Below are 23,956 nucleotides of genomic sequence, written 5' to 3'. Positions count from 1 at the left end.
AGAAGTGAAAATACACAAAGGAAGTTAGATGTCCTGTGATGTATCGAGGATGAACCAAGATCTCTGACCTAAGAGATTGGAAGTGATCCAACATGCATAGTTGAGGTTCCGCTTCTGTGGCCTAGAAGACCACACTAGGAGGAAGAATGGAACAATGATGGCAGGATTCCAATGGCCTGCTTGTGTGTGTGTCTGTGTGTCTGTGTGTGTGTGTGTGTGTGTGTGTGTGTGTGTGTGTGTGTGTGTGTGTGTGTGTGTGTGTGTGTGTGTGTGTGTGTGTGTGTGTGTGTGTGTGTGTGTGTCTGTGTGTGCATACATTCTCCATATGCTACTGCTTAGAGCCTATGGACTATTTTAGCCTTTTTTGTGTGTGTCTGTTGTGGGTGGGCGCACCTCTGTGACAATAACCCTCCCTCCTTCCTTCCATAAACCATTAAAAGGAAAATCAAGCATGCATTGTATTAATTTATTACTTACTAACTCGCTCTGTTTACTTTCCACTCCCTTCCTGCCTTAAAAGCTGATCGACACACAACCTGCAGTGGTGGAAAGTAACTAAGTACATTTACTCAAGTACTGTACTTAAGTACATTTTGAGGTACTTTTACTTTACTGGAGTATTTCCAATTTTCAATACTTTTCTACTCCACTACACCTTAGAGGTAAATATTGTACTTTACTCCACTATAATTATTTTAAAACTTTAGTTTACTTTGTAGATTTGAATTATTAATACAAAACATACATTAACCACTTCAGCCCTATTTAAGCTTTGGCTATTTGAAATTAAGTATATTTTGATGCCAATACTTTTTTCCCTTTTTCTCAGGTAGCCTACATTTTGAATTATTTGATTACCCGACTTTTACTTGTTGCTTAGTCAGAGTATTTCTACATTGCAGTATTGATACTTTTACTTAAGTAAAAGAAATGTAGTCCTACTTTTCCCACCACTGCACACAACATTGCATAACAGTTTCTCCCTGAACTCCCTCCCTCTCTCCGTCTGTCTCTCACCGTGACACGCGCGCGCGCACACATACACTCACGCACGGCGCACACGCACCCTCCAGTTCGCACCGCGCCCGCTGGCATCTCCGCTCCGCGTACAACAAGGGCAAAGGCATGCATGGACGTTGGGCAAGTTCGTCAGGGCGCAGCAGCAGCAGTAAAGGGTGGGCTGGCTCCTGGCTGGGATGGGATGGGATGGGCGAGAGAGAGGGGTGTGTCATCATCCCAAAACTATTGTACATTCCACTGCACGCATAAATACTCCAGTCCAACAACCAAAGCGTGCACTGAGAAACAACTTCCCAAAGTTTCAGAGTACTGGATAGTCATTCAGGACGCACTGCACTGCACACGGTCCACAAGTTTTACCACTGATCAAAGCAGGAAGAAACCACCCATAGAAAGTAAGAGTTCATTTCACTTTTTGATTGAAGTAGAACCGTTAGTCCGACGTTTACATAGCGCTGTAGGCTTGGTCGAGAGTTGCCGTTCACTGCCAGCTCGCTTTTAGAGGCAGGTGTCAAATACATGGATGTTGACCTTGTCACCTTGTCATAATATTCTGTAGGTAGGCTAGAGACTAACGGTGCATCGACCAGACAGTTATGTTTATTTCTAAGGCAACATGTAGTCTTTTATTTAAAGGGGGGGTAACATTGGTCTAAATAGAGAGTGATAGCCTACTGATATGTGTTTAATAGGCTAGGACTCAAATTATGGCTAAAATCAAAACAACATAGATTGAAGATTTTTATGTTCTGATCGTGTTGTGTTTTATAGCTCTGCTCATATGTATTTAATGATGTGTGTATATACTTGGCATGGTGTGTGTGTGTGTGTGCTTAGGTGCTGAGCACGCCATATTACTGTTTCCCTGAAAGAACAGTTCTCGAAATCCAGGCCAATAGAGACATTTTTAACATATCACATCCACTTAACTGGTCTGTTCTATGACAAGCATGAAAATTAACGGAAGACATTTAACCCTACACCCCCCCTGACCTCTAGTGTCCAGTCAGTCCCCTCCCATGCAGGCCTCTTTTTTGGGAAGCCTTGAAAGCTGCTTGCTATATGGCACAGCACAGTTTATGTTGAATTCTTTCTTTAGGCAGTATACACACATACACATCTGGCATTAATTGCATTGAGTCTTTAATGGTTGTTTTATAGGAATGACATCAGCATTCCATGGCGCCAAGTCTGGCCATTTAAAGTGGGTGTTGTTGTTGTTTGTGGGATATAGCAACTTTGAATTTGAAGTGCTTATCTTGGGGCAGCGTGGATGGATTCCAGCAGTGCTGGCTGGCATGCCAAGGAAAGCTGACTGACTGGAGCAGGATGGTGGAGTGGAGGGGCAGAGTGTGCACTTTGGGCTAATTAGCAAGAAGCAAGTTACGTTGACACCTCAATGACCACCAATGCTAGTGTACATCAGTGGGTTTTCAACCCTTTTCATACCAAGGTCCATTATTTATTCGGCATTTGAGCCACGGACCACCGTTTGATAAGATTTAGACTCTCAGACCCATAGACTGTTGTTATCGTTTGGATACGATTTTGTCCACAATTCCATGCTGTATTGATGTGGCTCCATAGTTAGGAGAGATAACAGGCACACGTTGATCAAAATAACAATTCTTTAATTAAGTAATGCAGATGTTTAACAATAATTTAACTCTTGAGAGCGTAAAATGAAACCGAATGGACCCTTACGGGTCCATTCGGTTTCATTTTACGCTCTCAAGAGTTAAAGATCTATAAGGGTCCATTTGGTTACCAACTCTTCATCATTTAGCTGGGGACCACCTGGCTGGAACCCCCTCAAGGACCACTGGTTGAGAACCACTGCTGCATGGAAATGCTGTATTGGAGCATCATTAGTTATTGATCATTTGAATGCTGTTTATCAGACAAATGACTGAGGCGTTATTTTTGAGAAATAATTACTCATATTTGAAATTAGGAGGACTTGCGTCATCGAGCAGTTTCTCGTTAAGGGACGCTACGGTAAAAGTCTTGTGCAATGGCACCATCATGACTACATAGTCATACTATGTAGTCATGATGGTGCATGGTGACCCAAAAGATGCTCACACAGAGTCAAATCCTGAGTGTTACTCTGAGTGTGTACAAATACCTTTGGTACACTCAAGGTTTTTTATTGTTACATCTTGTCTACAGCCTACACAGGAACATATTAAGAGCAGCGTTATTTTGTTCTAGTGGTTTCTCAGACATTGTAACCCCAATAATAATAATTATATATAGCCTGCATACAGCAACAAGGTAATTGAAAAATACTATTTTCTAAGCTTATTTTTTATTTTTCCTGGCTTGTTCGTTCTCTCAGAGTTACAAATGGATCAATTAACACAGGATTTTGAGTGTGCAGGAAATGATGAATATAGTCTTGATTTGATCTATTTTAAATTGGCAATAGTGCTTTTGCTCAGAGGGAAAAGCCAGATTCAAATGACATAAGATGTGTCTGAACCTTTACAGTAATTAGATTTACAGCTCTGCACCCGGAACGTGTTGAATCCTGTCACGCTATTTCATCTTTTAATGTCCATATCCCCGTAGACAGGCATCCAGAGGGAAAGAGACGGGCGTTTCAGAGAGGATGTTATAGTGTGATACATACTCAAGCTGTCTTATTGAGTCACTATGATTAGTAATGTTTTTTGTCACATATTTGGAGGATTTAGAAACAATTGACTGGGAGGGGAATGTTATCTGACCAGCCAATGAACTCGGGAAGCCACAGAGTTGAGAAATCATGTATACACACAATCTTTCATCTGACATGCTTGACACACACACACACACACACACACACACACACACACACACACACACACACGCTACATATTTTTGTATATTATACAGAAAGAATACTTGTGTGCACATCCATGCATGCACATGCGTAACTGCAGACACATGCATACATAGAGTCTCATACAGTATATACATCACACACACACACGCACACACGCGCGCGCACACGCACTGTGACGCACACACAGTCAATATTTACCTTTTCAAAGTCTCTTTCCCAAAACTATCTGACTTGACCACGTTGCCATCTATGGCAGGGCCAACGTATCAAAGTGTCAAGTGTGTAATCACAATCAGTTTTATTGTCACATCACAGGTTTGCAGGCGTAAATCAGTTTCGTGTTAGATTATCTGCCATATTTTCTTGCATGCCAGTTTATCATTCTGCAACAGATGGATTCAGACACATTCACAACATAATTGTTGTACTGAAATTGGCCTATATCACAGTGTTGCTACAATTCCATGTTTTTCCATACCAATTTTATCCATTCTATTATAGGATGGCTTGTGCATGCACCGTGTCAGTGACAAGTAGAACATTTTGCAAAATGTTGCATGATGGTCTCACACATCGACCATCTTGTGAGCTTGCAAATCTGTAATTTTCAGCGTGTGACACCGGTGTGCAACAAAGTATCTATGCACCAAGTGTGCAAGTGTGTGTGGCATCATTCACACCTCTCTTGTGTGTGTCGACCCCTCACCCTCATCCCCTCACCCTTTCACACCTTTACTTCAAGCACAGGGGTGCTAACTGCTAAGTCCAGCACTGTGGATGTACTGAAACACAGAGAAGCATACCGTTCGACTACATCGTTCGACACACACACACCAAACATCTTGTTTGCAAATATGAGAAGCAACAAGCTCGACTAAACATCTTTCTTGTGTACTTGTTTAGTGAGAGAGTGTTTCTTAGTCCTCACTGAGTGCATTGCAGCAGCTCATTATAGCTCGCTGCTGTTTTACAAGAGCCGACCAAACTCCCATTGGGACTTTTAGTGTTTGGGTTATATTGGCTGAGACTTAACAGCACTAGGCTTCAGTCCAAGTGTTGCCTTTAATGTTTAGATTGAGGGAGAGGCAGGGAAGGAAAGAATGGGGAAATTGGTAGAGGAGGAGAAGTACCTCTGTCCTCTCTCTGCCTTTCTCTGATTGTGAACTCTTTTTTTGTAACTCTCTCAACTTTAATATAGGACACATGCCATTTGACCCTGAGTCCATGCATAGCCTATGTATCGTATTAATAGCACATGGTAAGGCACTTGGGTGGTGCAAGGCTAAAGTTCCTGCCCACCACCGCAGACACTATAGGGTTTTGAATCCTCTCTGGCTAGGCCGGGCATTCCAACAAAGACAATTGTAAGTTTTAATGAGAGGGAAGCCGGGCGTGTTTGATACTATAGGCATCTTAGATAGGCTTGATGTTTTATGTTGCACTGCAATTGGCTGAGGGGGGACGGTATTTCATATTCTTTATGTAAGTACATGGGGAAATTGACAAGTGATTCTTGATGGTCTCTGTTACTTACTGCACTAGTGACTCTACAGGAAGGTCGGGGGAAACTGTTTCACTAGGAGGAATGAATAGCGTGTTTCTCTACATGCGTTACGTCCTCCCGGTGAAACTCCTCAGTGTCAAGTGAAAAGAAGCAGCCTTGGCTTGTCATCATGTGTATCAGAGGAGACTTGTGGACCAACTGTAGAAGTATCAAAGGACAAGGGACTAGAATACACTGGGAATCAGGAATTGTTGAGAAATAGAAAAATGTGGGTAAAAAATTGTAAAAAAAAAAGAGCACATGGTAATAGTGTGCTGGAATCACTGCCGTTGTGTGACTTATGTTCAGTTTGAAGGAAGATCGAGTTACATTGTGATTATCGGTGTAGGATATAAGGAGCGGGGGGGAGTGACAGGATGATGAATGCACAACAACTGAAGTACTGTAGCGTTACACCCAATCTGTGTGCACATTTACACATAAAACACACATACACACACATGTTGCTACGCAGCAGCTGGGCTGAATGGAGCAGATGGATTCCAACAGCTCGTTTGCAGAAAAGGCACGTAGTGTATATGTTGGGCTGCTCGGGTAGTGGGTTACTTGGACAAAAGGCTAAATACACCCCGAATGCTTTGGGGAAAAGGCAGAAAGGCAGGTCGGGGAAAGTGCAAGTCTGGAATGTGGTAATTGTGGGAAAATGAATGCAACAAATATTCACAAGCACATACAGTTCAAAATCATGAGTACCAAGGAACAATAGAAAGGAGCTAGTGGGGAGAGAGATGGAGATGATATGAATTTAAAACTCATGTGAATCTTTTGGTGGAGCAAACCACAGCACCGTACACTTGACCTGACCACAAACATGCTTATGTAAACCAACAACTAATGTTGTGGAGTTTTTACATATTTGCATCCACAGGCATTCGCTCTCTGAGACAACCCCTGCTTTTCTTCTCTTCTCTGTTTTCTTAACACCGTCCCTATCTCTCCCTTGGCTTTTATCGATCCCTATACATCCCTTCTTCCATTCATCCAACACCTACAGTACTCTGTCTGTCTATTGTCCAGCCATCGACCACATTTATCTTCTTTAACTCTCTCTTCTTTATCTCCCTCCCTCCCAATTCAATTCATTCATGTACATCCATTGCCAAAGCAAAGTGTGAAATAAAAACAATCCAAAATAAGAAATGTATGTACAATAAAATATGTAGGCCTACTAGAATTAAGAAATGTGTAAACAGAGCTGTGTAACATCAAATATACTATGTAGAAAACTTAAAAACTAACAAAAAAATACAAACAGAACAATTGTGCTTTTGTTGCATGTTGGAAAATACATACCGTATAAGTAAAGATAACTTACACACACACTCTCTCGCTCTCTCTCTCCCCTCTGTTCGCCCAAACAGAATGCCAGGTGAGCGGTTGGTGCCAAGAGGCACGGCGGACGTGGGACGCTTCCACGCCGCGGCCCCGCCGACCAGGGTGGAGGTGACCATTCACAAGGAGGGGGAGAAGAAGCATGAAGAAGGAGGCTGCCGCCGGTGGTTCCACAGGCTGTGCCCGTGCTGCTGTAAGCGCCAGAGTGGCACCGACGTGACAGATAAGGTGGAGCTGATCAAACCTCCAGCCCCGCTCCCTGAACCTCCCAAACCGGTCCCCGAACCTCCAATTAAGCCACTGCCGCAGATCGGGGACGACACCGAGATGAAAGGTAGGTAAAGAGGGATGTTTAACTATCATTAGTAAACAATCAGTTCTAGGGGGCCCAAGATAACTCTCTCTCTCTGTGTGTCTCTCTCTCTCTCTGTCGCTCTCTCTCTCTGTCTCTCTCTCTCTTTCCAGAGATAGAGATGAAGCTGACGGTGTGTTCGGTGGACCTGCTGAGCTCGAAGGCAGGTCAGAACCGGACTGAGCACCACACGGACCAGTTCCACGGGGACGAGTTGATCATCCGCCGAGGCCAGACCTTCCAGATAGAGATGGAGCTTAGCAGACCCTACGACGCAGACACCGACAAACTTCACCTGGACCTCAGGACGGGTGAGCAGGGAGCGGGGAGGTGAGGTTTTGTTGATGGAACGAACGAGGAGATGCGAGGGAGAAAGCAGGACGCAGACAAAGTTGACCCCTGGGCCTCTAATGATGTGAGGTTAGGCGGCGTGGCTTAATGCAGGTGGGGTGAGGTATGATGGTGGGAAAGGTAGACCAAGACACCAAAAACCATCAAATGAGCAGAAGCAGTTCGTGAGTGTCTTAATTCCAATGGAGAAGTGACCATGAGCACAGATTATGACCGGTTCTTTCGCTCCATGCTAGTCACTGAAATTAACATTGGAACCAATCCTCACAAGCCACGTACAGTTCTGAACATTCTGACTCCAAAATGGCATTTTTCAAACAGGCATATCAGGATAACATTTACTTTATTCAAGACCTGACTGTGTCAGCGACACACTCGCGTCGAGATCTGGCAACACAGATTACAAGACGTTCATGAGATCTGACAACAAATGATGCCCAATTAGGAAACCATCATTTCATACTTTTGGCGAGGCGTGGAATGCGGTACAGTGGGCTATAAGGATCTTACTGTATGGGTGTGATGTATAGGATGTGGGTCCATGGATTCTTCTACCCTATACAACACACACACACACACACACACACACACACACACACACACACACACACACACACACACACACACACACACACACACACACACACACACACACACACACACACACACACACACACACACACACACACACACACACATCCTGTGATATCCTATGAACAACATGCTGTATATCCTTAACACAGAGGATAGGTAGAGCGACAGTCTTGGAATCGGAAAGGTTTGTGGTTCGATCTTCGGCTCCTCCTGGCTGCGTGTTGAAGTGACCTTGAGCACGACAATTAACCCTTAACTGCTCCAAATGAGCACGTTGGCGCTTTGCATGGTTTCCTCTGTTTTGGGGCGAGTGAGTGAATGGATGAATGTCATGCACATCACACGTTGTGAAACACTTTGGAGAAAGGCCCTATAAAAATGCTCCATTTATCATTTTTATGTGTGTTTGTATGTAGCTGTGCACGCATGTCAGTTGGCTAGGCCTCTAAGCCTCGGGTCATTATGATTCGTGCCAGAACGTGAGAGAGTGTCCTTCAGAAGGAAGAATGACGGCAGGAAGGAAGGAACTTTACTCAGTTATCACCGTTGGTACAGAATGTTCACATACTGTTCACATACACCCGGACGATGGCGTATAATGCACTGTTCATATGGGAACGCGGCACTTGACATGCAGCTGTTACCCCGTGATTTACTGCAGGGAAGCATGGCAGCTGGGGACCACATGTGGATTAGCAGCAATATTAACATGGGTACATACATGCACTATACACTTTACAGTATGCTGTATGTGCCAACATACAGTACACAGGCAGGTATTCAGACGAGCAATAGCTAATACGCACACGCACACACACACGCGAGAGCACATAGACAAAGATATTTTAAATAGTGTATGGTGTATATAATTTGTAACTATATGATCGTATATGATAGTATATGGTGTGTAGTATGTGATTTGTATTAGTAGCTCAGACATTGCTACACATACAGGTTTAAGTTTACACCTCCCCTGCCACAGTGTTAATAGCTTCCAGACCGCAGGACACCAGACCCTCTCTCTGGTATTTATGGCACTCGTACAACGCTCACTGTTCCATTACACACTCGGGAATAACCCATCCGTTACCACATGCACCACACAGCAAACCGCTTTGCTTCCAAATGAGATAAAGACTTTTCTATCACCGACCACTTACATTTAGGGGCGCAGGGGGGTGGGGGGGGATGAAATACCTGTGTCATGTGTAGTGAATGACATCGGCATAATATACGCTGCATACGCCCTGCAGAAAATCCTTGATTTCACCGAAGAATTTGCTGTGATTTATGCAATATGAAGGCGTTTCAAACATAAGGGGAAGCCTGTATTTTCTGATCCCCGAAGGAGGGGAAATTGCTTTTACGGGTGAACCCAGCTGATGGCTCCTCAGATGGCTATGATGAGCTCATGGGCGGGCGGGCTGTTAGGGGTTAAGTGCCTTGGTCAGGGTCACTTCGACACATACAGTGTACTGGCCTAACCGGGGATTTACGGGGACACCTTCCAATTCCCAGATGTGAAAGCATGCTTTGTGGAGTCAACCTTCGTTAATGTTGAACTCCGCAATAGAAACAGAGACAGTTGTTTTGATTGATTTCCTCTCAACTAGTATCCAGCGGGCGGGAGAGGAAGGGTGGCGGGGCCTGGCTCAGGTCAGATAGAACAATGTTATCTGGTTAGGCAGCAGACGTACTGTATACTCCCTGCAGCTCAACGGGGTGCTGCTGCTTCCAAAGCTAACATCAGCTGAGGGAAAATCTCTTCTTCCTCCGCAAAGAAAGTCACACTTAGAATAATGTCTTTCGCGCTTGACATAAATAAATAAATAAATAAAACAAGAAACAACCCTTCCACATAAGTTGTTAGTCCTCCATTTTTTTTTGCCTCGAGTGTGACGTCTAGAAGTCACTTTCCAAACCCACACCCAGGCTAATTGGCTCTGGATAAAAGTATTGAGAGGTAAACATCATTTCAGGCCTTCATGTCTCTTCATGGAGCAGCCGAAACCCTCGCCGAAATAGCCGATCTGCAAGCTCACAACGCATCGTAGCGCATTGTGAGCTTGTAGATCGTCTATTTTTAAATCAAGCATAACTCTGGGAAGCTTTCACAGCGCTGAAGCTGTGTTTACTCAGAGAAACTGTGCACACTTGAAGGAAGAGCTGTGATGCATCTGTCGTTTACAGTTTGGCTTTGGCTGTGGCATTCGCTGCAGTAACAGACCAGCAATTACAGTGACTTTGAATAATAGGGTTTACTCAGCATGCAGCCCGCAGCAAGATATCTATGTGAAATCATTCCACCGTCACTCCTACTATCTTACCTTACTGGAGGTCAGATTTAGATATAGGAGACTAAGAAGGATTTAAAAGGGCTTGTGTGCCACTCACGCTGTGGCACACAGAGGAAGTGAGGTCTACCCGTATCTCATGTACACTTGAGCATGCAGTATTTATGCATGCACACACGCACGCACGCACGCACGCACGCACGCACGCACGCACGCACGCACGCACGCACGCACGCACGCACGCACGCACGCACGCACGCACGCACGCACGCACGCACACACACACACACACACACACACACACACACACACACACACACACACACACACAGTTTGTTGTTGCTATGTGCCCATTTTGTTCTACTACTACTATCTACTATCGGAAAAAACACTTCAGTGGCTTCTGCTGAATGTTATGTAATGCAAATGGTAAATGGTCTGCCTTTCTCTAGTCTTGCGCAGCCAGATGATCAGAGATCTGTATACCCACTGATATTCCAGTGACATCAAAATGTAATGAATGGGTTCAAACTGGGACGGTATCAGGATTGGTTTTCAAAGCAGTGGGTGTATAGGTTTGTTTGCACTGGTTTTCTCCTCCATTCAAACATACATAGACGTATCAGTAGGTGGAGAATGAGATCTATGATTGACTAGCATTTCTATAGGGCCTTATCCAAGACACTTCATAATGCGTGTTACATTCACCTATTCATCCAATAACAGCAGAGGAAACCCATTGGGAGTTGTTAGGGGTTCAGTGTCTCGCTCAATAACATCGACACAAAGCCAGGAGAGGCCGGGGATTGAACCGGGAACCTTCCAGTTCCCAGGCGGCTGGTCTACCTCCTGACTGTACACCAGTGGTACTCAAAGTGGGGTCCGGGGACCCCCAGGGGTCCTTGAGGGGGTTCCAGGGGGTCCCCAGCTAAATGTGTTGTTACATTTTAACCCCTTTATCCATATTTTATATGTTGGCTATTAAAAAATAGCAGATGTACAAGCTCACAGCGCATCACTTCGTGCCACGCTGCGAGCTTGTACACCTGCTATTTTTGAACATTTTTGAAAAATCTTGAAAATCTTTGAATAATTTTGCAATTCGAAAGTCTTCTCTTCTGGGGGTCCCTGGCACAAAACATTTTCCGATGGGGGTCCGTGGCCAAATATATATCAATTTGGGGGTCCTTGACATGAAAAAGTTTGAGAACCACTGTTGAACACTCTGTGTTGTTACTGATGTATTGTGATGTGTCTCCTGCAGGTCCCCTGCCCATGGTGTCAAAGGGCACCCATGTCATCGTGCCGTTCGTGGATGAGCTGGAGGACGAGCGCTGGGAGGCCAAGGTCGTGGAGCAGAGCGGCAACAAGATCAAACTGTCCGTCAACTCCCCGGCTAAAGCCGTGACTGGCCTGTACGGGCTCACTGTGACGACCGGCTCGCTAAAGGGCGAGGGGGTGGTTACTTACACCTCCAGCAAGAACATTGTCATGCTCTTCAACCCGTGGTGTGAAGGTAATGCACTAAGTATCAAATATATAGTATTTAATATACTATACAGTACACTATATAGGCATATGTACATTACATACAGGAGATTGAAGATTTTTTTTGCTTTGCTTTGTCATTGTTCAGCCTCAGGGCTGCTCAGTGTCTTTGTGGTGACTTTGTGACACCTCAGGTACTCGAGGAGGGAAGGAAGGAAGGAAGGAAGGAAGGAAGGAAGGAAGAAAGAAAGAAAGAAAGAAAGAAAGAAAGAAAGAAAGACAGAAAGAAAGAAAGAAAGAAAGAAAGAAAGAAAGAAAGAAAGAAAGAACAAATTAAAGAGTCATGTTTCATGTCAGTATTCAGACAAAATACCTTTGTATCAGAGTCATGTTTCATGTCAGTATTCAGACAAAATACCTTTGTATCAACTGATAGTGTTCTGGCGTCAGAAGCATCTGATGCAGATACTATCATAGCATAGCAAATAGAAGGCAGATCCTATCAGAGCATAGCAAGTACAATGTAGATTTTATCAGCTTATAGCAAGGGCAACAATGTCATTATTTCTGATAGCAGAGAGTGCTTCAGAACAGACCTGAGTGTCTTTAGCCTTTGACTCTCTCAGAGGAGTGCCAATTTATCTTTGCACATGGGCGGGAAAGGCCAACTCACTGCCCAAGAACGTGTTCCCATCAATCAAATAGATACACTATGACCCTGTGTGTGACTTTATAGGCTTTATGTAATTATTTTGGATGCGGCACCGTTTTGTGCCTGTGCCCATGTTATGCCAGTCAGTATGAGCAACCAAGTTAAAGCTGTCCTTGCAAACAACTGCACCGTTTGAGCAAAACATATACTCATTGCGTATTCTTACACGCTCCTTTGGGTTTGCTGACCACAGCAAAGTATTTGAACAGGATATTGATTTGAAAATATGTTTTTGTGCATCCCAGCAAAAAAAATCATAGCAGTGGATCTGGTTTTGATAAAAAGAGCAGCCTGTCTTTGATATTATGTTTGCTGCTTTTGGCGGCGAGCCCAATCGCTTTTCTCCTTCTCTCAATCTCTCCATCCCCAGACCAATCTCTCGAAACCCCTCATAAAAGCCAGAATGCGCCAATTACTGGATAAACTGCTGCAGGCATGTTGCACAATAATCCTACAGCTGGTGGCAATCTTCCTCCCTCGCTTTATGCTTTCCTCATACATTTTCTTCTCCACCCTTCCCTTTTTGCTCGCGCTCTCTCTCTCTCTCACCCTCTCCCTCTCTCTTTCTTCACCTGACCCTCATTCTATCACCCCATCCTTCTTTTCCTTTCATTTCTCTCTCTATCTTTTGTTGCATTCCAGAAATGTTTAGTGAGGAGTGAGCGCCATGTGAGGCACAGCTGTCAGTGCTTTAATCCTCAGTACCTCCCTGCACTTTCTCCAAGTAAAACTTTACACACGCCCTCCCCCTTGCCTAGTGTTGCTACTCCCTCTCTAACCCCCTGGCACCTCCTTCCCTAAAGTTATGTTTCTCTTTCAAGCATAACTTCCGCTCTTTCTCCACCCCTCCATATCGTGACCATTTGTGTAACATTTTACTGCCTCTTCCTTCCACTCTCCACTCGCTCCCATTCCTGGGTTTTCACCATCCTCTCCAAATATCCTTCCACTGTTTTGTCACCTCTCTTGTGCTGGGTCCCTCCCTCCCTGCCAAGTCTCTCTCTCTCTCTCTCTGTTCCCACACTCGCCTCTTCTCTGTCTCATGCCTTATGTTGCTTCTCCATGCGTTCTCCTCCCTTCCCCTGCTCACACTGCAGCGTCACACCGGTGGGTTATCACGTCCATGTGTCAGGAGGAGCGAGAGACCAAACAGATGGTGGAAAAAACAAGAGAACGAAAACATAGAGAGATTCAAATGGAGAGGGAGATGCATGTCTAGAGTGTCCCACACCCACTCTGTGGTGATGATGTCACTCAGCGCGGACCTTTTCCTCTAAATGAAACCAGGCCCCACGTGAGGGGACCATGCACACAGCCATTGTGTTGCTTAACCGTTTCCTGCCCTCGCTGACTGACTCTCCCAGAAGCTTTAGAAATCCCATTCTTGGCCGGCTTAATCATTAAACAACTTCACCTGCCCTGAACTGACCAGACCCTGACCTGATTTGACAGATTTGTGGTCCGTTCCACCAGTGTAAAGTCACAGAGTATCCCCAACAGCTAACATAACTCTTTTAACAACGTGAACCACATGAATCACTATACTGGTCATAATAGGCGAATATTCCCGAAAATAGGCCAACATTCGGCATACAAATCCTATCTAATTGCTCAATGAAGTATATGGGGTTTAAGTGTTTAAAGTATCACTACAAATGTATTCATGTGTGCCTATAGCGGTGAACACAGACAGATATAAACAATGCAACACATTTCCCTTGGGAAAGATGGAATTTGAATAATCTTGATTGAAAACAGGCCCTGTGGTTCCACAGAAGAGCATGTCTGTACATACGGTACTGTAACAGGAGCGGGAACATTGCTCTTCGAGCTAGTGTCGCTTCTTGATCTGTACCGGTGTCGTCTCTTTCTAGAGGACTCAGTGTTCCTGGATGATGAGGAGGAGAGGAAGGAGTATGTGACGAATGACATTGGGAGGATCTACTACGGCACGGAGAAACAGATAGGCGCTCGCACATGGAACTTTGGACAGGTATGGAGGAGAACAAAACCTAGGGGTCTGTTAGGGATCTGTTATTCTATATGTAGTCCCAACACGTGACAACACCACAATTTCAAAGTTCAAGAATCAAAAAGTGCATTGTGAATGAATATTTTTTATAGTGTACCCCTTTAGTAATCTTTATTTAATTTCTCATAGTTCCATGAAGGGGTCCTGGATGCCTGTCTTTTCATCCTGGAGAAGAGTGAGATTCCTCCGTCTGGGCGAGGAGACCCTGTCAACGTGGTCAGGGTCATATCTGCCATGGTAAACGTCCAAGATCCAGACATATTATTCTCTTCTCTACACTGCAGTAAATGTAGTGTAAAAAAAACCCTGTGAGATAAGAGATCAGATGGATCCCCGGCGTGATTGTTTCAGAAACCACCATTACGACACGCTGCATATCGTAATCAATATTGTCGCTCTCGATTGACCTTTTTACAGATCAACGCCCAGGATGATTTTGGCGTGCTGGTGGGAAACTGGTCTGGGAACTACAGCGACGGGGTCTCCCCTACAGCGTGGAGCGGCAGTGTGGAGATCCTGCGGAAGTACCATTCGACCGACGGCACGCCCGTCTCCTATGGGCAGTGTTGGGTCTTCTCTGGGGTCACCACCACAGGTAGATATGGATATGGCTCAGATAGGGTGCCATTTGCGTGCTCGCGAGGCTGCGAGCACTCGCGTGCGCGTGTGTGTTGTATGAATGTACTATACAGGACGTCAGGGGTCTTCAACTACAACTCTCAGAAAATAGCCGATCTGCAAGCTCAGAACGCCTCGCGCTGCGGGGCGTTGTGAGCTTGTACGTAGATCTGCTATGTTCGGCTAATGTTCCCATATAAAAAGATTTGGCGGACCCCCTGTAGTATCTCTGAGGACCCCCTGTTGAAGACCCCTGTTGAAGACCCCTGCAGTACGTGCATGCAAGTGTGTGTGTGTGTGTGTGTGTGTGTGTGTGTGTGTGTGTGTGTGTGTGTGTGTGTGTGTGTGTGTGTGTGTGTGTGTGTGTGTGTGTGTACTTAATCAGTGAAAGCTTTTTCATTTTTTTCTTTTAGACTGCTATGTTTCTGTTTAGTTGCCATGTGAACAGAGCATTGCCCCGACAGAGGCTTGCTTTCCTCCTGTCTATCAGGCTCTTCTAATTAGCAGTGTCTGCCCTGTAACAGAACCCTTCATTCACGGTGCCTGCAGGCAATATAACTGCACGAATGCCTCACATGCTGGCTACTACTGTAGCTGACCTTAGCGCATAGCATTCCTCCTGATAGCAGAGCAACCCCATAGCTCATATCTACCCCCAAAATACCCCGGCCTGCATTCCTGCCATACCTACCAATTTTGTCACACGCATGTGTCGCCTTCCCTCAACCAGGATAACCAGGTTCCATGGGAACCTATTTTCAAGCAAGATAGTAGCATAATTGAATTTATGTCATTCAACTGGTGCGATCTCTTCTCGTTTTCACTTTCTCTTTCCTGTCTTTGATCTTCGTGCAGTGCTCAGGTGTCTCGGCATACCTGCTCGCAGCGTGACCAACTTCCAGTCTGCCCACGACACTGACGTATCCCTCACCACAGATGTGTATTTTGATGAGAACATGGAACCAATTGACTACCTCAATGCCGACTCTATCTGGTAAGATGCTGCCGGTCTGCTTTTATAGAGGCTAGGGAGGGCACTCTGTCGGGGGGGGTGGAATTCCAGCCACTGCAGGTCAATCCAGGCCATAATGACCATATTTAGATCTGCTCTGAAATCCCTGTCCTCCAAATATGTGACGGAGAGCTATCTACCGCGCTGTCAATCACCTCCCCCGGCTCTTTTCAGAACATTGTAGAGGTCAAATGTATAGCAGACAGTGATTCGTGTTATGCAGTACATGCTGGTTCTGACCGTCAGGCTGAAGTAAAAAATCCGGCGGAGTTTTCACTTCATATCTTGTTCTGCATTCCGGCGTGCTCTGGGGTTCACCGGGTGGGCTGGGTAGGCTGAGTGGGCATGAAGAGTATGTACGGTGGAATGTAGAACAAGTGTCAATTTAAAACAAGTCATAAAAGTCCCAGTCATAGCTCTGCCTAAAATAAAGGTGAACATATAACACACAGTGCTGATTGGGGCCAGGTGGTTGGCCTGCTCATTTTCTCACAAGGCTGGCTTGTCTGTGACCAACGCAGCTACCCCATGTCTATTTGCCACCATCCTGTAATAGCTTCAACCGTGCTGGTCCTGTTCTAAAGGGAATGTCATTACATTCACCTGGCATCCCAGGTCCCTGATGAGACTGTGACAATGACACAGAGTGAAAGTAATGAAGTTCCTAAGTTAAACTAACACTGAGGATTTTCCTGTGTGTCAGGATCAAGCCCCTAGAACCGCGGTGGATTAGTGAAGCTGCCGGTGCCTGGTGGTCAAATCTGGGACTGCAAATAATTGGATTTTAATGATAAAATAACATTAATATAAATTAAAAAAGTGTAAAAAAATATTGCATGGTTAGAAAAAAATCGTTTTCATTGTGATACAGATAAATAGGAACTTAACAATAGATATAACAATAGATTGTCAGAATGCCAGATTGTCTAATATAAACATATCATAAGACCATCATAATGGTCCAACATCACAGGCACACATGTTAGTCAGTCAGGCTGAATGACAGTAAGGCCTTGCCTAATCTGTATTGGCAGAAGCTCTCACTTAACCACTTTCAAACTGTATACTTCTTTCACCGGGGACTGGTTCTTGGCTCCTTCCTGTCTTCCTTCGACACCAAATCTCATCGCAAGTTGGCCTATTATGTCATTCCCAGAATAGGGACGGTAGTGTGTATGGTTCATGTGGCTAAAAATGGACTGCAGTGACAACAGGCCTTACCTAACAGTGAATAAAGGAACGATTCCACAGAGGCTCCCGTGGAACCAGAGTTGAAAACCCACAGATCACAGCATGTAATTAATTCTCCACAGGAACTTCCACGTATGGAACGACTGCTGGATGGCCAGACCAGACCTGCCCCCTGGTCACGGAGGCTGGCAGGCTGTTGACTCCACCCCCCAGGAGACCAGCCAGGGCACCTTCCGCTGCGGCCCCGCATCTGTGCACGCCATCCGTGCAGGCCAGGTCTATCTCAAACATGACACGCCCTTCGTCTTCGCAGAGGTGAGGGCTTGGAGTGGGTGGATATGCTGCATTATGTATGGTGTGATTGTTGTATGCTGTGTACGTTCAGCGGGGCCGTACTTGAATGAATCCTTAATACCATATCTTATCTTATATATAATATAATGTATTTTGTCATTTGAATGTATTTTCTATAAATGTATTTTTTTATTACGTTACAATGTTCTTTCTTTTTTTACTAAATCAAATGATAACTCATTCTCATTTGATTTACCTAGTTAAAGAAAAAGAAAAATTCTGTATCAGAAATTAAGCAGTGAAATCAGGCAGTCAAACTTCAGCACTTGCATTCAGGATTTATGTTTATACTGTGTTCAAATAAATTATGGGAAATAGATGTCCGTATCGGTTTGAGATTGATTCATACTTTGTCGTCTGACGATGTCGGACCCTGAAAAGAGAACTGCTAGTTTCGACGTGCAACATCGTCATATGATGGACGGGGCATAAATTAGGCAAATAGGCTGCGTGTCCTGAGTAAGTGCGACGCCAATCATTCCACGCTTCCCAGCGTGATACTGCGATGCAGTCAAAATGCCAAGAGACGGATGATGCTTGAGCACTGATCGAGTTAGTCTCTCTCCACCAGGTGAACAGTGACAAGATCTACTGGCAGAAGAAGCTGGACGGGACCTTCAGCCAGATCCACAATGAGAAAAAGGCTGTGGGCCACAACATCAGCACCAAGGCTGTGGGATCTGATGAGCGGGCTGACATTACTCACGTCTATAAACACTCAGAAGGTACAATGACAAAATGGCAAAATACCATCAATTGATGGTATTTTGTCGCTTGGGTGGAAACCTTGTATGTCCAAAACTGTTACGAAAATGGAGTTACAATGGATCCAATGTAGTTATTATTTATTCACAAGCTCTTGTTAATACTTTTCATTGGTTCAATATTCATAAGAGAAACAATAAAACTGGCACATCCACTGGACGGCAGGTGCAGGACCAACAGTGGATATATATAAGAAATAATAAAGTCTGCACACTGAAAATTTTAAAAAGAAGCTCCCAGTCAAGGCTTTATTAACGTTTTGACACAATAAGGTCTTTTTCAGAAAATATCTGAAGAAGACCTTATTGTGTCGAAACGCCTTCCAAAAACGTCTCACAGTTTGCTTTGGTTGGCAGGAGAAGGTACCACTCTAGAGTCTCATACATCATGACTTGTTACTGAAGGAGTGGACTGCATTCCTCTGGCAATAGGGAATAAAACATTCTGAGCGCATAACTTAAATTCTTAGGTTTAGCCATGGGTTAGTAGTAACCTGTGACTCGCATTAGATCGCTTGATGTTGCTAACCTACTTGCCGACTATCTCCTTAAGATTTATACTGGGGTAGGGTTAGGGGGGTGGTATGATGAATGAAGTATGAGGCTTCATTCATCTGTCTGTCCATACATTCCCTTGCCCCTATCCTCCTCCTGATTCTGACAAGAGAGATATGAGGATGGGAAGATGGGGGATCTTCCCATCCTCATATCTCTCTTGTCAGAATCAGAAATTAATTTTTGCGTAAACGCTCCATCATTTTTTTATTTATTTTTTTTACAGAAAGGGGGAATAACAACAAGGAGGGGGTTGGGCAGAGAGAGGGAGAGCAGGGAGAAAATAAATCGAACATTAAATAAGCATGCCAAAGAGAACATACAAAGATCTAAATATCTATATACACTCACTCATAGAATAAGACGGGCAGATACAGTATGTACATGATCATCTGCCGACCCCCAGGTTCAGAGGAGGAGCGCATCGCAGTGGAGACGGCCAGTCGTTACGGCAGCAAGCCGGAAGCCTACTCCTCGCCCATGGCGGAGGACGTGACCGTGGAGGTGAAGATGGAAGGCGAGGGCCCGCAGATGGGTGCCGACGCCCGTCTGAGCATCGTGGTGAGGAACCTGAGCTCGGAGCCCCGCAAGGCCACACTGCACAGCCAGGTGGCAGTCATGTACTACACCGGTGTGCTGAAGGGCACAATGAAGAAAGAGCAGATGACAGTGGACCTCCTGCCCAATGAAGGTCAGTGTTCTGCCTGAGAGAGATGAACAAAATAAAACCCTTAACCAATTCAACCAGGGGGTCTTCAACGTTTTTCAGGCCAAGGACCCCTTAGCTGAGACAGATGAAGCAGGGACCCCCCACTACATTTTGTATACAATTGTGTTGCAGATTAACTAAAAGGTATTAAAACTGTAATACCTGCACCCTCCACAGTGAAGACCATGGACTGGGTGCTGCCAGTCCAACAGTACCAGGACCAACTGGTGGACCAGGCGGCCCTGATGTTAACCCTGTCTGGACGGGTCACAGAGACACAGCAGGTCTTGGCCAACCAGACCACCTTCAGACTGCGCACGCCTGACCTCAGCATCAAGGTAATCAACTGAGACACGTATTCATCATAGCAGTGATTCTCAAACTTTAACGTTTCCTGGACCCCTACAATTAGTTTTGCACCCCCCCCCCCCTTTTGCATCCCCCCATGCATTTGGTTCATAAGTAACTAATATCAATCATTTAGTAGGGAACCCCCTCAATGACCGCTGGGGGTCCCTTGAACCCACTTTGAGAACCACTGCATCATAGCAATGTTGACCATAGTTAGCATTTGGCTTCAGTAAAACATTAGCAGAATCTTCATTGACTCTTGTGTGTTAAATGTGCATTGCAAGAATGATACAGTATGTTGTCCTTTCCACAATACAATCCTCAGAGTTCCTTTATCTGTTAGAAACTCACAGAAACTGACAGTGCTTTGTGTGTGCGTGTGCGTGTGCGTGTGCGTGTGCGTGTGCGTGTGCGTGTGCGTGTGTGTGTGCGTGTGTGTGTGTGTGTGTGTGTGTGTGTGCGTGTGTGTGTGTGTTGCAGCCGTTGGGAGATGCAGTGGTGGGCAAGGAGATGGCAGCTAAGATCACCTTCACCAACCCTCTGCCAAGAACGCTGAGGGGCGTGGTGTTCAGAGTGGAGGGACTGGGTCTGCAGTCAGGCCATGAAGTCATCGTTGGGTAAGACATTGACATCTACCTTTCCAAATGAAATTAAATGAATGGCATTAAATACTAATTCACGAGTAAGAGACCACACCTCTACTTAAGTTTAACAATTTGTTGAAATGTAATGAGATGAATGTGAAACGTGTTGTGGGTGGGGGCGTGGTCTCAGGAGCTGACGGCCATCGTGGCTCTACTCGGGTCAGTCGTCTCACTCCGTCACTGCCCCCCTTGGGCTCCTAGAGAAATAGAGACGGAAGGAAGAAGGGCGACAACAGAGGAGGAGGTTGGGTGTATTTATACTGTGGCTGGGCTGGGAATTGGCTGTGGTGAGAGGCAGGTGTAGTAGATACGGGTGATTGTGAAATGAATGGGGAGTGGCGAATGAGTTAACCCATTAAGACCTGAGGCGATTCTTTAAAAAAATCAAAATCCTAACAGTTTTTTGAATAAAAAAAATTAAAAATCAAAAAATCAAGATTTTTCAAAAATAGCAGATCTACAAGCTCATAGCGCGGCACTCGGTGCCGCGCTATGAGCTTGTATATCTGCTATTTTTGATCTAAAGTGACACAGATGCGTTCCAGGTATCAATGGGTTGTTAAGGCAGGCGTGGTAGATAGGGAGGCATTTGAGAACAGGATAAGGAGACGGTGGTCTCTACTCCTGAACTTGCATTGAACACAACTTCATTCAAGTGTCAACACAAACAATATAAAGTAACAACTCAGCATTCAACTCATTGACTGATGTCAACCCGCGTTTGTCTCCCTCAGTGACGTCGGTGGCCACGCCACGGTGACGTTGACAGAACACTTCGTCCCCACCCAGCCCGGGTCCAGGAAACTGGTGGCATCTCTGGACTGTAAACAACTCACACAGGTCCATGGGGTGGCTGACATCATCGTCCTGGACCAAGCAGTGGTGGACAAAGTACTCAACAGCAGTGCTTAACCACTTAAGCCCCAGCAACCATATTCTGGGGGAAACGAGCAGGAAAAAAGCTCTCAACGTGTCAAGTTGCGATGCGTCGTGAGCTTGTAGATTGGCTATTTTCAGCGAAGTATTAGTATAGAGCCCTGAGGGACTCCGGCCAACCAAGTACAAGGTTTTAAGAGGTTAAGTCAAAGTATAGATACTCCTGGTCAAATATCAGTTGCTCTGTCAAATTTATACTTGAGTCAAGGTGCTGGAGTATTTGCACAAAAAAAAGAAAAAAGTATTCAAAAGTGCATGCTTTTTTTTTAAAACAAATTACAAAGTGCATTTTCTTTTTAAATATCAATGCATTGCTGTATTGAAATTATGACATTTTCTAAAATAATTCAAAGATTTTTCAGAAATTAGTGCAGTACTCAAGTAAATGTGCTTTATTGCCCACCGCTCATGAGAATCACCGTCCATCTCACTTCACTGTTGAGGTGTTTCTTTTTTATAGTGTTACCAAAGAAATAATTTCACAGAAGTGCCTTTGAATTATATTTAAAAAAAAAAAAAAATTTGACATTTCTTTAAACTTTGGAGAGACAATCAACTGTTGTAGTGATACCAGTATTATTAATTCCCTTAATTTGTAGCACGATAAAATCGTTATCTGCCTTGCTCTGAAGCAGAATTTTACTGTAAACTATAATGTGGAAACAGCATTTAATCTAAGCGCAGCAAGTGAAGTGCTTTTCGTGAAAAACAGTCGTTAAACTACTGTAGCAAACATTGAGATATGATTACTATTTATCTTAATGGACTTTTATAATAATAGCCTTGTTTCAACACACTGAACAAATAATTTCAAGGTTCTTTTAGCCATATTTTCATGTACAGTTTAGTATATTTGAGTGTTACTTTTATTAATCTATTTCAAGATGCATGGGTAGTATTTCAGTATTGTATTGTTGTAGTATTGTCGACAAAATGTGCCTTGCATGGCTTACTTTAAGCTTGTTTATATTTTGTAGCGTGCCGGTGTCGTGTGATGAAAATAGCAGATACAAGTTTGTATATATTCTATTTTCATCACACGGGTATAAATTAAACCACATGAAGGAGGAGCACATCTCCCAAACGGGATCATTCAATTTCATATTATTTGTTTTTGTTTTATATAACATTAATTACTTGCATTCATTATCAAGTAAATGCTAAGCTAGAACATTTTTGATTTGTATTGCCTGAAATGGTTGAAACAAAACTTTAGGCAAAATATATATATTTTTTATCATTATTAAATAATAATGTTTGTCTAATGTTTAAAACTTGAATAAACTGCCCATGTTTTCCAATCATTTCAGGCAGTGTGATTTGATGATGTCATGAGTTGTTTTATTTTTTCTTTACTGTAAGAACCAATAACAAAACACTTTGAATTTCATGTGAGACAAAATAACAAAATAATCTATAAATTCCAGGGATCTCTGTCTGTCTTTTTGTCTGTCAGACAGACAGACAGACAGACAGACAGACAGACTGTCTGTCTGTCTGTCTGTCTGTCTGTCTGTCTGTCTGTCTGTCTGTCCTTTGCATTTCTCAGGAACCGCTCATCTGATCAATTTTACATTTGGTGGGTATATTACTGAGGACCCAAGGAAGCGCAGTGTTGAGTGTGAAGTCGATTGGATGAGCGGTTCTCCAGGAGTGGCCCGCTCCGAATGGGCACGTGTTCTGATCTACAGTAGGCCATGCCTCTAACGGGAACTGCACGATTAACAATAATCATTGAATTTCAATATTGACATAGAATTCCCATATAGAAGGTTGCCCCGACTGTCTTTGGTGTGTTCATGTGAATTATGTGTAAGAGTGAGGTCAGTATTATGTTATACGTGCACCCTCAAGGTGTGCCGTCTTAATGCCACTGCAAGAATACATAAGGAAAGAAATCATGTCATGGGAGAGAGACCTACTGTACCATAACTGTACCACAATAGCCTCATTTTCAATTTTCCTGTTTTTAGTTTTGTGTTTCTTTTTGCTCCTGCACTTAAACTACAATGTGAAGGAACCTATTTTAATAACATTTTTGAATACTATTTATCTACTCATGTTTTTGTATTGTATTGTCTGTTGTATTGATAATAAAACAAATATGATAAGATTATGGCCAGTCTGAGTCATTTGGATGCTGATTTAAAGGTAGTGGGATTTCTTTTTAGTTAAAGCTCTATATTCAGATAATCATTACTATAGAGTGTTTGTTCACTAACAGGGGTCATGTCAATATCATGTCAATTTCAT

At 44.1% G+C, this 23,956-nt stretch overlaps 1 protein-coding gene across 1 annotated transcript; it reads left to right on the top strand.

The window, feature by feature from the left end:
* Positions 1–1,287: 1,287 nt before the first annotated feature.
* Positions 1,288–23,801, top strand: LOC308093788 (protein-glutamine gamma-glutamyltransferase K-like). Its single transcript, XM_080440143.1, has 14 exons — positions 1,288–1,415; positions 6,776–7,080; positions 7,212–7,409; positions 11,602–11,853; positions 14,412–14,530; positions 14,699–14,806; positions 14,987–15,164; positions 16,043–16,181; positions 17,513–17,705; positions 18,316–18,469; positions 19,470–19,754; positions 19,950–20,110; positions 20,604–20,740; positions 21,502–23,801. The coding sequence occupies exons 2-14, from the start codon at positions 6,777–6,779 to the stop codon at positions 21,677–21,679; spliced, it is 2,406 nt and encodes an 801-aa protein (XP_080296269.1). The 5' UTR covers positions 1,288–1,415; position 6,776; the 3' UTR covers positions 21,680–23,801.
* The last annotated feature ends 155 nt before the right edge of the window (positions 23,802–23,956 follow it).

This window comes from Gymnoscopelus braueri, assembly GCF_963280865.1.
Source record: "Gymnoscopelus braueri genome assembly, chromosome: 10".
In the NCBI taxonomy this organism is placed as follows: Eukaryota; Metazoa; Chordata; class Actinopteri; order Myctophiformes; family Myctophidae; genus Gymnoscopelus; species Gymnoscopelus braueri.
This window is presented reverse-complemented; position numbering and strand designations above follow the sequence as displayed.

Coding starts and splice junctions, on each gene's coding strand:
- LOC308093788 (XM_080440143.1), top strand. CDS start 6,777: ATGCCAGGTGAGCGGTTGGTGCCAAGAGGCACGGCGGACGTGGGACGC. Junction 7,081..7,211: donor GGACGACACCGAGATGAAAG/GTAGGTAAAGAG, acceptor CTCTCTTTCCAG/AGATAGAGATGAAGCTGACG. Junction 14,531..14,698: donor GCACATGGAACTTTGGACAG/GTATGGAGGAGA, acceptor AATTTCTCATAG/TTCCATGAAGGGGTCCTGGA.